The sequence below is a fragment of the Halichoerus grypus genome, chromosome 12, assembly GCF_964656455.1.
Source record: "Halichoerus grypus chromosome 12, mHalGry1.hap1.1, whole genome shotgun sequence".
In the NCBI taxonomy this organism is placed as follows: Eukaryota; Metazoa; Chordata; class Mammalia; order Carnivora; family Phocidae; genus Halichoerus; species Halichoerus grypus.
In genome coordinates this window covers 11,491,713-11,506,441 of record NC_135723.1, presented here as the reverse complement: position 1 = coordinate 11,506,441, position 14,729 = coordinate 11,491,713, and the positions used below count along the sequence as shown (strand labels likewise).

The window sequence follows — 14,729 nt, the reverse complement described above, 5'->3', positions numbered from 1 at the left end:
GCTCGGTGGTGGTGGTGGTGGTGGTGGTGGTGGTGGTGGTGTGGGGGGTGGGGTGGGGTCCTTTTCCTCCAGCCTTGGGTCTCCAGCAGGAGTTAAAATGAATGATAAAGCTAGGTTTAGAATTAGATCCCCAGAGTAGAGAGCAGTTAGAAGAAGGGGAGACTGTCTTTTTTTAGGGAGCATGATTTCTTTTCAAAACGTGAATGCAGTATTCCCCTTTGCTAAAACCTGGTGGGTTTTCTGTTGCTGGTTTTTTTTGGCGGGGGGGCGGGGGGGGAGGTGGGAAGCAAAAGAGAAGATTCCAGGAAGGAGAGCTTAATGATCTAAATTTAAAAAGACACTCTGCAGCAGATCTGAAGCGGTAGGGTCCTTCCCGAAGCTACCAAGCCCCCCGGAAGAGTGTGCAGGCGCCAACTGCCCTGCCCCGGGGAGAATAGTAACAAGCTACCTGCTGTTCTCCCTTCTGCCTCTACGCAGGCCAGCTTCTGAAACCTTAAACTGTGCAGGGTGCCACTGTAAAGACAGAGAGATAGTAGCTGCTAAATTAGAGAAGCCAGAGGGCACAAGGTTGTGTTTTGTTTCTCTAGGAAAGTGTGTGAAACTGGAGAATCTGACTCGTCCTCAGGATGGGAAAGCTCTCTGGGTTTCAGGTAACTCATTCCCACAGGCTCCTCTCGGCTTTTACCCAGGCTTGGCAGGAGGGGCCGGGGTGAAGGCAGACGGTCCTCAGGTAAAGAGAGGGTCCGGAGGGCAGTGCAGACCGGCCCACGTCGGACTTTCCATGAAGAGAGTCCAGAGCAGTCTACAGATGCTGGGGGTGGGGGCGGGAGTCAGGGTGGGCTAACTGGCCGACTTGACACAAGGAGCGAGGGACAGCACATGCAAATTGCTTTTGTAGGGCCAGAGGGGCTGAGGTCCCTTGCTTCCAGCAACAGCCTACAGGACAGCCCCTCATTCCACAAGAGCAGGTTTCTAAGGCATGATAAAGCCCCACCCTTCTTCACAGGCAGCTGTACTTGGAAGCAAATGATTTAGTGTTCCTGAGAGAGGATCGTACAAAGAGAGTACTCATTAGAGGGGGCTCAATCTGTCAGGTGCTGTTATATTAGGATCAGAGAGGCATCATAAAATGACTTTCAACCTGGTCCTGGCTGATAATTAACTGTATGGCATCGCCGGCGTATTGTGGAGAAGGCACAGCGCTGACTTATGCATCGGTTTAATTATCTGAGCTTGAAACACTCTTGTCCCTGTGTTCGCATCCATTGCCTGTGCGCTGTATCTCTCCCCCATATTTCTGACATTTGGATTTTCCCCCTGCTAATTGACATGCTGTCGCCTCCTTCTCCTGGTGTCCATTTCTGGAACTGCTATTTGTATATTGCATGATATTTTATCAGGGGAAAAAAAAATAAAACAGATCCAATTTCATGAAAATGCTGTTGCCATAATGCTCAGGAGACCAGGGGGAAGAGAGAGATGCAAGTCTTCCTAATGTCTACCTTATATGCAGGTACATTTTAAAAGTTCTATTGTATTTGACTTATTAAGCAGTGCAATATTTTTTTTTTTCCTTTTACATTTAGCTTTCATTGCAGAAGGGGGTGGAGAGAATGAGACAGCTAGAAGCTGAGATGATTAATATTTATCAGGGCTGTAGGTTTCAGAAAGATATTACAACCCTCAAATTTCTTAGGCATGAAAAATAGAACGAGTCACTTGATTCTATTCCCTGTATCTGTATTTTACCTAAGAGAGATTGTTACACCGCAGCGATGCTGTGAGGATGCTATAGCCTTCAGATCTCTGCGCATAACAATTTGAAAAATGGAAGGAGGTTGCCTGAGGCTGAGGTGTTTAGGATCAATTACTAATCAGTTTCAGGTTTGACTTAACTAGCTCCTGCACCAAATCCTGAAATGGAAGCCTTCCCACAATGCTTTGTGAGCAGGTACTTTACACAGGTGCGCACTGGGTTCCTGCATTATTACCTATCTACCTAGATAGAGCTGTTGGCTTTGCTAACCTTTCATTACCTACTCGCTGATAATATTCTTTTCATCCTCTGTGCTATTTTTTCCCTCCCGAGGCTCGTGAGCAAGGCTTGTATCACAGCCTGCTCTGCCTGAGTAATTCACTAAGAAAGTCCCACGCAAGCCCATGTGGGTGATAATATTTCATCACTTAAACCTCTATGAGCCCGGTGGACACAAAATCAAGGGGAGAGAGAAAGATGCATGAAAATGAGTAGGAGGGATAAAAATGGCCCCTTACAGGGAAGACCTTTGAAACGTTGCCGGGCAGGGGGGGCTTGGAAAGAGGGAAGACCGGAAGCTGGAAGGAAGAATACCCCAAAGCACCTTTTTCCTTTGCTCTCAGAATTTTTCAAATTTTTTAATAACTCAATCATGAAAGCAGGCCTGCCAAGGGTTAAGCAACCAAGCCCCTTGCTGTTCCCATCCCCCACACCAGGACTCAAAATTCTGCTCTTCTTCAAGCCCTGCACCTCAGATCTGTGGGCATATGAGCATTTCCAACGAAATAAGCAACACACACACACAAACACACACGCAGTGTTTCGTTTGTGTTCCGTTTTGTTTTCCTCACCAGGGTCCTGCCTAAAGCATGCCCTTGTACATACGGGTAATAATTATGTCTCTAATGTGAATGTGGAAAATCTTGTTGTTTATAGAGGATTTTTAACTCGCCATGGGGGAAAAGCCTTGTGGTAAAATGCGGCTGTTACTTGAATTTTCCATTCTGCACCCAGATTCCACTGTGCCTAGATTTGGTGCGATCAATGGTAGGAGCATGCGGGGTGACCAGGTACGCAGGTGTGTTCTCTGAAGCACTAACTTTGCATTTGGACTGTTTCCGGGGGTTTCTGCAGAAGGCATCAGGTGAGATCTTAGGAACCCTGCAGCCCAGGGTTTTGCCTGCAGCAGGCAGAACTACAAGTCCGGTCATAAATTATCTGGACTGATTTTGTTAGCCTTCATATTTTTTTTCTTAGGATCTGCTATTGAATTGTAAATGCTCGGCCACATTCGGGTGTCTTCCATTTCAATGATGGTGAAATCAAGAGAGAAAGAGAGAGAGAGAGAGATCAAGGATTTAGTTTCCGAAAAGAAGTAGAAAAAATTCTTAAGATTCAACCCACAGAAATTTCAGAGACTTCTTCCAAAGTTCCTGAGAACTTTTGCACTTTTGATTTTGGATCTAGGAACCAGTGGAGTATGAGGAATTCTGATCTACAGCTCATGCTCGAGTATATTGTAGCCGAAGAGGGGCCAAGACAAATACGTGTTTTCCCTAAAAGTGCCTGGGAAGGTATGACTCCCAGTTCTCCAAATACGAAAGCGGACTTTCTGCCCTCTGAGGGCCCCCCCACCCCAACTCTGACCCACCTACATCACAGGCCCAAACCACCAGGCATCTCGCTTCTCGTCTCTCCTCCCCCATTTGGCTCCACACTCAGCTCGGAGACAAACGCATGCTCCGAAGCTGTACCCAATTTCTCACAAGGCGGCCAGCAAACGGCCCTTTCCTCCCTGTTGGAAGTCACTTGTCATTTGTCGCTGGTGAAAAGCATTGATAAGACAGGCAAACCAGGCAACGAAATGAGGGGAGATGGAAGGCATTTTGGTAAAAGCCAGGCAGCCAGCCGTCTTAGGGAGAGATGTGTGAGCAGATCAGTGCTGCTGATGATTCATGGTCACATTTCTCCACGCTCTGCTTTGTTTGCTTCTGAAATTTATCATTCCTCTGTCTTCCATAGAGCTCCGGAATGTTCACATGTATCACTAGAATCCCCATTTCCTTTCCTCTGTCACATTTACTGTGTCACAGGTAGTCATGTTTCTCCCATCCCATAAAATCCTAACTTTTTCTGGAGGATAAGAGGAAGCAGGGGGCAACTGATAAGCACCAAGATTTGGGCGCTTCAGAATGGGGCTTCCAGGAGCTGAAAATGCCTTTCCCTAGATTAACCGCTAAGGAGCAAAAGTCTTTGGAATGCGCCCTCTTGTGGCCGACCGCTTCGCATTATTCAGAGAAGAAAGTGTGTAACCCCTAAAAGCACCCTTCAGTGAGGGGAAATTGTCAGGAAAGTTCCTTGGGCTGGCATGGAATCGGTGGGAGTCACCTCCACCTTGAGATGGCTTTCTTGGGCTGGGGGGAAAACAGTCATCCAAGCAAGCCTTCTTAGACCCCTGCTTGGGAAGTCTATATCTCTAATTCAACTCTTCTGTAACCGGAATCCTCCAAGAGGGGGAGATTTATGTGTTACTTTCAACAAGACCTGGGCTTTAGTGAGCAATTTCCCATTTCCTGGAGCTTCATTTGTCTTTCTGCCCCTATCTGTTCTTCCACAAGTGCTATCGATTGCTAAGTTGATGACTATAATCAGCATATACATCTGGCTGCATATGAAGACTCAGTGATATGCTGTTATTGTACACTGACCAGATATTGTCATGGATCACAGCAAGATAAAATAAGATAGAACCATCAAGAGGACCACTGGTTGCAGCTCCACTGACAATTACAGAGACCTGACTTGACCCTCTCCATCCAGCCCTCCTTTTCCTTTAAGGTCTTAAGGTAGCATTCTGTACCAGCTGTCCCGCTGTAATCTTGGTGAGCAATCTTGGGTGACATGCGTTAAAAAGCATAATTTTTATTTGTTGGGAGAAGTTTCAGAAGGCCCGAGCGCTATTCCTCACCACTTAGTTAATAACAACTCGTATCAGCTTTACAAAGATAGGGCACCTTCCGCCTGAGCCCAAATGGGACAAACTCAGTTCTGAGAGTTCTAGACACTTGAACTTTTTGTAGTCCCTCAGCTGCTGGGCCACAGCATGGGCTTTATTTAACCGTCAAGAAGGGTCGAGGCAAAAATTAAACATGAATCCCCCCAACTGGGGAATCTTAAGTTTGAAAGATACATCTATGGGGATGCATCTGTGGCATGGGCCTCGGTGACAGTGACTCACTGGATTCCATGTGGTACAAAATAGTTTGGGGAGGAAAGAAAGATGAATACCCTCCGCTCTTCTCCAAATTCTTACATTTGACATAGTTTGAATATTATTAAGGTTGAGTTATTCCAAAAGCAACAAGACATTTTTGTATATTCAGAGGATAAAGCTCTTTCCTGGTTGGCAAAATCAGCTACAAAATACTCATCTGGTACTCCACTTGGAGAGTAGATTGTCCAGATAGCAATCATTAATTCCGCGGAATCATAGTAAATCAACTCAAAGTTGAAGTGTGAAACTTCTCAGAGGAGAAAAATAAGTAAGTGTGTCATAAACCTTTTCTGTGACTCCAGCAGCTCACCCAAAGTCAAGTTGTAAACTCAACCAGGAGGAGTTTTCCATTACAAACCTTAAACTGGAGTCAACGTGTGAGTCAAATGAATCACCTTTTAAAAAAGTCACTCAATTTCTTTTAAACTAAACACCTAACAGAAAAGTAAAACAAAAAAATGACAAGATTTCATATAAATGAGAAAAAGACGGCCACTAAGATGAAGGCCATAAGTAAGAAAGAATGTGAAAGGTCAAATTCTTTCACTGCAAAACCTCTCAATGCCAAGAGCGTGATTTGCTAGACAAGTCAGCTAGGTCAGGAAGAGAGGCTGTTGCTTACATCAGGTGTATATTAAAAGTGGTCACAGGCATAGGTATACTTAGTCATCTGACGCGGGTAAGGCCAATTGAGTAGGACCTGCAATTAAAGCCATCATGTGTGGTAATTGGTATATAAAAACCTATACAGGGTCCCTTTGTCTGCACAGGGAGCAGACAGACCTCTAGACCACTGGAACCCACTCGCCTCCCCTGGACTCAATGTTAGTAAGCACTTTCTTTCCTACATTGCCATCAGGAAAGGCGAGTGGCAAGGTGAAACCGCCAACCTGACTTTGTTTCCTCAAGAAGCTTCAAAAGATAAAGTCATAATGATCATGTCCTTTGGGGGCTGCGTCAAGAAAGAGCTTAGAGAAAGAAAGACCTTCTTTGAAAAGAAGCTTCTGGTGAGAGAGAGAGAGGGAGACACTGTCCTGCCGGCAAGCTTGTAGGACATCAGGGCTTCTCTCACCAGGGAAGCCAGGAAGCCAGCAGGCTATCTGCTCCCCCAAAAGGATGCCCAGGTCTGGCATGGTTTTCTTGAAAACAGAACATCTGAGTCAACAGGTTTTCAGGATTGGAAATTCTGAGTGTTGCCTTAATTGTTTATACTGCTGCGGCAAACTTTTAAACAGAAATGCTGGGAGTCCCTGCACGTACTTTACTGGCCATATGCTCCACCAAACAAAACAATGGCATTCCTTTCAAATGGATCTGGCAAGTGATACAATTCTTTAGGCTGGCATTACCATGAAAGTAACAGGGCATTAACACATCTGTGTGCCGGGGGCGTGCATGGGCTTGCAGCATGCGAAGGGTCTGTGTCCCATAACCGTAAAAATAACCTGGCTCCGGGTCTATGGCCACACTCCTGACAGGTATTTTTCTATTCAGCAACAGGTTAGTGTGGTCCTGAGCCAATGATTAGAATCTATTAAAGTTCTTCCTCTTAAGGATTGAGTGAGAGTTCAGTGTAGTATCTGAGAGCACTTTGTCAAGGTTGCATTCCTTGGCAGAGAGCTCTTAGTAACTTTGCAGAGAACAAAACTCTTTTTTTTTTTTTTTGAGAGAGAGCAAAAGTCAGTGTTCGAAAAGTGACTGCTGGTTCAATGTCAACTGTCCCCCAAAGTCCCTCTTTACTGCCTAGAATGTGATGCCTGTGCTCTTAGAAGACAGAGTTTCTGAAGATAAAAAGGACTGTCACTAATAAGTATGCCCTGCTTCTCTGGTGTGGCCCCTGACTGGACTTTTAAAGGGAAGGTTTGTTTTAAGACAATGACTTCATCTGTGCTGGTCCACCCCGACCCCACACTCCGCGCCTCCCCCCCATAAAAACTTTGGATGGGGGGTCCGGAAGCCTCCTGGGCTCCCCCAGTACCCGAAAATGCCCGGGCTTTCCTCGGGGCTGCTGGGATCTGGTTTCAGAGGCAGGGCGAGGGAGCCTCTCACAGCCCGGCTTCCAGCTCCAGATTGGCCCTTGGAGCTTCCTCCGGGGTGACCGGCTGAGTTCGGCAAGTGTGAGCGAGCCATCTCCAGCCAGGGCTCAACCTAGAATTCCGTCTCTGTGAAGTCCTCTCCCCCCGCCTCCCCTCCGGCCACCACCAGTGCCCAATACCGAATGACCTCCACCACCCCCCCGCCCCCGGCGGCGCCCCGCGGCTGGGGGCTAGAAGTTCATCCCCGGATGGTCAGAGCCACGCAGCCCCCACCCCCAGATGCCCTGCACCGACCTGCTTCTGCGAACGTGATGATCTCCGAGGTCTGCTCCATGAGTTCATTCATTTCTGCCCTCCTGCCGATGTCATCCTCTATCTCTACGTACCCGTTCTCCCCCACTTTGCCCACATGAAGCTTTCGGATAGCGTTCAGAAGCGCCGCCTTGGGCACCGGCTGGGTGACTTCGGGTCTCTTCTTCAAGTGCAGCATGTTTAAAATGTGCTTCTTGACGGCCTCCACCATCTCCGGCTGAGAGTTGGGTACATCCTTTGGGAGGGTGGCCAGCGCACAGGACGGGCAGTCGGGGGCTGCGCCGTGCCCCTCGGATCCTGGGGTGGGGGAACTCCTCACTATAATCCAGCAACTCGCCAACAGAAATCCTCTCAGCCAAAGCAAGGGCATCCTGGCAGCAAAAGTTGTTGTGATTGCCTTTTTTTAAAAGGCCCTGCTTTTCCTCCCCCCTCACGCACAGGTTTTTTTTTTTTTTTCCTTTCTTGTTTTTTTTTTTTTTTTCCTTCTCCTCTTCAGCAAATTCTCTGGAACAAGAACAAAAAGTTTTCTGTGAAGTTTTGTTTGCAGGTTCCCTCTCTGAAGGCAGTCAGTGCTGTAGGTTTGTGGTTGTCAGGGAGGAGAGTTCTGACTGTCTCCGAGTAAGAGAGAAGGAGGGAGGGAGGGAGGGAGAGAGGGAGGGAGGGAGAGACAGGGTGGGGGGGGAGACAGACAGAGACAGAGAGAGGATGGGAGGGAGAGAGACAGGGAGAAAGGGAGAGAGAGGAGAGAAGGGGGAGAGGGAGAGAGAGGGAGGGAGGGAGGGAGGGAGAGACAGGGAGAGAGAGACAGGGAGAGGGAGAGAGAGGGGGAGAGAGGGAGAGAGAGAGAGAGAGGGAGAGAGAGAGAGAGAGGAGAGAGAGAACGATTGGTCCTAAGTGAGTGCGTGAATGGGCGAGGGAGGGAGTTTGTCTGTGAGTAGAGGCTGTGATTAGGAAGGGGAGGGACAGCCCGTTTTCTGACAGGCTGCTTTCCTTCTGCTCACTGTTCCCTCACACACACCTCTCTTCAGATATCACCATTCTCGGGAGTTCTACTTTCCCTTCTGAAAGAAATCCTCCTAATTTTGTTCTACTTCCCCCCCCCTTTTTTTTTTTTTCTTTCTCTGCCCAGTCCCCTTGCTTCACCTTCTTCCTCTTTTGGAGGGGAGAGAAAACCCCACTGGGAGGCACTGTCCCAATCTCCTGGGATGACTAGGTTGAAACGGTCTGCCCCCAGGGCCCTCCACCCCTACGTGGCCGCAGCTCTAGGTGACCCCCCGCCCGGCCTCGGGAGGCGGGGCTTCTGGGAGGTGGGCGGACAGGTAGTGGGGGGCGGGGGTCGGGGCAGAGGGGCCGGGAGCCGCCGGGGCCGGTCAGCGGGGCCCGGCCACAGGGAGTCCCGGAGGTTGCTGGCTTCCCATTCATTCATATTTAAATGTTCAGGGTCACACGCTCTGGCAGGGGATCTGAGGGGAACGGAGTAGAACTTCTGTTTGGGGTCATCTCAGACACTCTACTTTTCCCAACTGCAAAATGCAGCCGGGCACTGAAGGATGCATGGGCAATATTCTACCTGCTCCTGTCACCTGAAACTCTCTCCCTTCTCCCTAGCCGCCGCCCCCTTCTGCCCTGCACGCGCGCGCACACACACACACTCACACTCACAGATTCACAAATTACAGCCTACCACCTCCTGCCCCGACTTCACAGATAAAGTGCAAAGTTCATTTGGCCTTTCCCACATCATTTCCTACAAACAGTGTGCTCCTAGGGCTTGGATAACTGGTCCCAGGGGAAAAGAATCTCTAAAATATATTGGCCAATGATTTCCTCTGCCATGTGAGAGTTTTTCAGCCTGCCCCCTACCCTGTCCTGGACCAACGGGTTCCTGGACTGGCCCCTTGATGAATCCTTTTTCCCCTCAAAGGAAAAGCACAGATGAAATCATCACGGATTTCAATGTTCACAGAAAAAGAAAAATGTGAATTTTTAAACAATGCCTCTCTGAGTTTTTTTTATTCTCCCCCCCCACCCTTTTTTCATTTTCTGTCTTATTGCTTTTATCATGCAGAAGTATCTTTAAGAGGTCCATCTGTTAAAGCTTTCCTTCTCTCTCGGTTTCTTTCCCACACATAAGCCCTCAGTTTCTGTAGACACAGTCAGCTTTATATCTGACACCTAGTGTGCTCGGAGTATTATAGTTAAGCAATGCGCTCTGGGTGGAAAAAGTTAATAAGTATCATTCCCACAAGCCTAGGATCTGAGGGCAAGGGGAGGAGGGCGAAGAAACTGTGGCATTAAGGTAAAATTACAGTTTGCACAGATAACAATTCTTCTCTGAATCTGACACACTGTCCCCCTTTTCCAAAACAATTACTTGCAAGACTTTGTCTGTTCCAAGCCATCTATCACAGTTCGGGATTTCTCCTCCAGGAACATCAATTACTCTGCTCTTCTTCTTATGACTTGGTGGACATTCCCTAAAGAGTCTAATTTTTTTTTTTTTTTTTTTGGAGGGGATGGTGAAAGAGAATGGGGAGGGGGCGTCTGCATTATAACCCGTTAATAAAACATCTTTGAAATCCCAAACTTAACATAATCTACCGTATTTGGCGTCACATACACAGCACCCAAAGCATGCTGTAGTCCAGTTAAATTTTACAAGAGAGTCTGAAATAAAACTCAAAGTTTAATGACTCCAAACAACTCAGAGAGTCTTAATAGCCAAATGTAGATAAGGGCAGCTTATCAATATTTGGATCCCCTCTGTCTGTGAGTGTGTGTGCGTTCCCTGAATTTACTGTTGGTGAATGTAGCTCTTAAAAACAGCTTTCTCTGTGGCATATGTACTTGTATATAAGTGCTGAGTGGGCTGTATACACATGCCATCTATTTGCATGCTCTACTATTAAAAGCTGCATTAACCTGCCTGAATCATATCAAAAGGTACAAATCAACAACGTGCATGGAAGTGCAGTAAGTAAATTCCTTCTAACCTTTCTGACGCTGCATGTGGCAAGACCTCCTAAGTAAGAGTTAAAAAGCATTACCTTTCCGGTCCTCTCTCTTTCACCAGCAGACTCTTGTATCATGTGGTAAGAGCTGTCTGAAGAGTTCCTCTTCATGGTATTGGCACTCTGAAGTTTTATACTGTACTACTACTTTGCACACTCACACATTGGTACCACTCAAACAGAGGAGGGCTGGGGCTTTGTTTGGGATTGGTTAGAATCAGCATGACATCAGCAGATGACTGGTTTTTCCAGTGTGAGACATATTTCATAATTCATTATCTAATGGAAAGCCTTTCTTGGCTGCTGGGATACTACTTGGTGATCACTGAGCCAGTTAAACCTCTGACCGACTAGACTACCTTTTAGAAAAACACTGGCATTGAACGGCTGTAGCTCACTGAGTGTCCAGCTTCCAACTTTTACTGCTCGAGCACACACTTCTCATTATATTCAGGTTCGGTTTTATGTCCTCACATAAAACATCTGTTACTTCACGAAGTTGCCTCTATTTACAAAGTATTTTATTGTTTCTTACAGGGAAGAAAATTTGCAGTGCTCTTTATAGGGATTCTGATTTTACTTTCTAAAATAAGATCCTTCACTGAGGACAAAATAGGAAAGTATGTATACCTATAGGATGATGGTCTGCCCTCCCCCGACTTACACTGTTATTTTACATCTTGAAATTGAATGTCTGCTTCATAAATCATGTATCACCAAGAAGTTTGAAAATACTCATTCTCTGCTAGTGAACTTTATAAATATCCTCCCCAAGCCTTTAGAATCACAATCCAACTAGCAGAGAAAGAAAGCAAGCTCACACATCATTCTTTTTTATCAGAACTTCAAGTCCTATGATTTCTAAATTGTTACAAATATAACATGAGATTAATGAAAAGAAACGAACATTCTTTGGAATAGGGGTTAAGATGACTAGAGTTTTTGTTGGGGGAGAGGGTGGCTAGCAAGGCTGAGAAATAACACAGTTGGAAGGAATCTTCAGAGAAGCATAGTGGGGAAGGGTTGTTTGAAGGAGTATAGCTGAAGCCTAAGCCGGGTACTCATGACAAGTTGAATAAAATGTGCAAAATTGGGAGCTAATGAAAGCCATATGACCAGATATGTTGTTTTGTATGCAGGATTTAACATGCATAAAATAAACTTTTCACTGTGCCCACAAGCAAAATATAGAGGCTCTGGCCCCCTGATGTGTAGTTTAAGGAGGTTCCTTTAGGACACCAGAAGTTTGCTGTGTAGGAGGGTCTGCCTTGGCTAAACACAGAGAGAGTGTGGATGGTGAGCTGTACATTGGGGTGGGGGGGTATTCTAAGAACTGCATAAGCAGAAATAAAGTAAGAAATTAAATCATTAGGCTGTAGAGGAACAGAGGGAGTCTGGGAAGGAAAGACAGAAACAAGATCGGTGCTGGTTAACTCCAAAACTGCCTGCCCATCAGTTTGGAATCAGAGGGAGGGACTCAACCCCTATGTAAGAAAGGAACTTCACCAGCCTTTTTGATGAGCACTCCTGGACAGCCCTGGCCTGCAGGGCCTCTGAACCCACCCCTCTCCCAGGCATGAGCCCCGGTGTCCTGGAAATCCCATCGTGTTTATGACTTTGGGGGCGCAAAACAAACCCAGGTCAGACCCTGGTTCCACTGCTCACTAACCATATAATCTCGGACCTCCGTGTCCTGGTCTATAAAGTGGGAAAGGCAATACTCAACTGCAGGGTCAAAGGCGTGCTCAGAAAATAATAGGTGATATTCTTTGTGAGCTGCCTGGTGGCTCCTTGTCCACATTTGTGTCCCAGAAATTTGCAGAGCCCCGACTAGAGGCGCAACCCTCTACGTGTGTGACTCAGATCGAGTTGGCCACCGGATGCCACTGAGGTGCCCACCTACCAGGTCAGCCCACCAGCAGTGATGTCAGTCTCTACCTGAATCCCCAGCCTCAGGGCTGAGCCACACTGGAAATGCCTCCTCACTCAGTGGAAATTAAGGTGGGGGTGGTAGAGGAAGCAGGCAGGTTAAAATAACTTCTGTCGAATATCGTGGACTGGGAATGATCTCTTCCCTTCCGAACTCAAGGGCCCAGGGGTAAGCTGCTCAGCCCAACTCCTGACCAGCCTCTACTTCTCCTGCCTCGGTTTGGTTTCTCTTTCACTTCCGGCCCCCTCCCCCAGCAGCGTCCCCACGCCCGGCCCTGCGGTCCCGCTGCTCGGCCTGCTACTGTACCTTGAGCAACACCTGCTGGCAGCTCCCGGGGATCACGCCGGAACGCGGCCGCGGCTCGAGCCCGGCTCGCGGTGCTGGAGTCCGGGCCAAGCCGCTCCGAGCGGCCGCCTCTATTTTTACCCCGAGCACCAGCAAGGGCAACTTCTTTTAAGAGCAGCTCTTGATTTTTCCCCCCTTTTGGCAGCTAAAGAATTCAGAGAGGGGGAGAAAAAAAAAAAATCACTATTCAGTGAGTGCCGCTGGGAATCTCTGAACCCAGCCCTCGGTGCCAGGGTCGAAAGCACGGCCAGTGTCAGGGACCGGGACGCGGACCCGCGGGGCCGGCTCCAGCGCGGACAGAGGCGCGCCAGGAGCGCTCACGCCCCACGAGCTGTCCCCTTGCCGAGTGTGGAGTTGGGTCCTACCCGCTTCTGCGCTAGCACAGTGGCCCGCTGCCACCGCGTTTTTCACCTAGTGCAGGCGGCCTGATTTACTGGCGACTTCACAAAGCTCCCAACTACTCGCTGGAGCGTTTGCAGGGCTCTGTTCTCGCCTCGAGGAGCAGCCCCTGGAGAACCCGGTGGAGCAGCTTGCTGCGAGAAGGAGCCGGGAGGGAAACTGTGGTACCTTATTTTACTGTAATTGCAAAAGGCACGATGTGCCAGAGATTTATATTTAGACGTTGTATGTTTCTACTTTTATGTAAATGGAGCAATTAGGGCCTGTCTTGCTGCTGCGAACTCCAGGGCTTGCGCCTTGCTGGGGAGCTGGTGTTTTCAATCACAATTAGTGAGCTGGTCAAAAAACAAAGTTCATTTAAGGATAAGAGCTCAGGGGTGGGAAGGGAGGAGAGACCAGCGTCGCCGTGCCTCCCTGTGGCCTGTGGTGACACACACCTTAAGGCTCGGCTAACTTATAGCGGTGTTTACCCGTGGCAGCAGCTGTCCCCGTACAAAGTTGGCATAGATCAAGAAGCAAGAATGTTCATTTTTCTTCTCAGGCAAACCGTATGTCCTTCGGCTTTCATCCATGCTATTAATTGGTCTCTTCGCTCACTACGCTCACTACTCCTGGAACAAGGAGACAGGCCTAGAAAAGGGGGCCGTTTTTCATGGCCCTCTTATTTTCGCTGAGGCTCACGCATTGCTGTTATGCAGTGAAAAATACAGGCCAGGGGACGTGAACGCCCCAAGCAGGTGACCGGCAAGTTGTCGGTCGCCTGATTCAGCTGAAATGGCACGAGGCTGGGGTTTCGGAGCACGGACTCTGCTGCTGACGACTCAGGGTGTTTTAGTTCCTTCCTATGAAAAATCTGTTTCCAAAAAAGCATGATTTCTGGTTCATCCCGTCTGGGAAAGGGAACATAAAACGTGACTACGGAGAGAAATCAAAAGGACTCGAGGTGTTCTCAGCAGCTGCCGCGTTATTCTGGGCTCAAGGCAGGAAAGCCTTGCCTCCGTGGGGAGCGGTGACTCCCTCGAGAGGCAGCTCGGAATCCAGAAAACGTGGGCAGGATCCAGAGTGATATTTGCTGCAGTGAGATCAGGAGTCTCGTCAAATGGTTGAGATGGGTTACAGGATTGGCAAGCCCTGCCTGTTTCCTGGCCAGCCAGAGCCTGCCCATGGCCCGGGCCGCAGGTAGGTTAGCTAGAGAGATTGGCGACAAAGAAGGATCAGCATTCCCCATTCACAGTTGAACTGGGAAGCTGTTTGCTTTTAAGTTAAATCAAACAGCCAACACAGCCAAACAGAGAGGGAGAGGGAAACATTAAAATTCCTCCAAAACTCACTAGAAAACAACAGGGTCAGAAATAGTTAATCCAAAACCCAATTCCTAAACCTCACGTTTCTCTGAGAACCACCGGAATATCCCACAAAGCCTTGCGCTGGGTATAGCTGCTCTGTTTGCAGAGTATTTGGAAATGCCTTATCTAAACCGAGAGAACCGTGATGCTACAACTAAAATGATTAGGGAAATAAAAGAAGAAGAAGGAAAAAAAAAAAAACAGTAAACTGTTATCCTTCAGTCTACGGCAGTGGTTCTCAACTGGGATGATTTTCCTCCCCAGGAGACATTTGGCAATGTTTGAACACATTTTTGCCTGATGTAACTGGGAAGGAAAGT

The 14,729-nt window shown here is 47.9% G+C and overlaps 1 protein-coding gene and 1 long non-coding RNA gene across 8 annotated transcripts in view; one reads left to right on the top strand and one right to left on the bottom strand.

The window, feature by feature from the left end:
- INHBA (inhibin subunit beta A) overlaps nucleotides 1-14,729 on the bottom strand; it is a 28,601-nt gene that overhangs the window by 12,043 nt on the left and 1,829 nt on the right. For 2 of the 4 annotated variants that reach the window (XR_013443057.1, XM_078059970.1), the window contains exons 2-3: nucleotides 12,626-12,809; nucleotides 7,361-7,882 (exon numbers count right to left, since the gene is read on the bottom strand). Coding sequence is in view for 3 of the 4 variants with exons in the window: in XM_078059970.1 (XP_077916096.1) it covers nucleotides 7,361-7,748 (388 nt within the window). In the remaining variant the exon portion in view is untranslated. The remainder of the gene's footprint in view (nucleotides 1-7,360; nucleotides 7,883-12,625; nucleotides 12,810-14,729) is intronic. The other 2 variants (XM_036072149.2, XM_078059971.1) reach the window with 1 other exon arrangement.
- Nucleotides 364-14,729, top strand: part of LOC118522846 (uncharacterized) — a 161,288-nt gene continuing 146,922 nt past the window's right edge. For all 4 annotated transcript variants that reach the window (XR_004910814.2, XR_013443060.1, XR_013443058.1 and 1 more), the window contains exon 1: nucleotides 364-1,513. This is a non-coding gene — a long non-coding RNA (uncharacterized LOC118522846). The remainder of the gene's footprint in view (nucleotides 1,514-14,729) is intronic.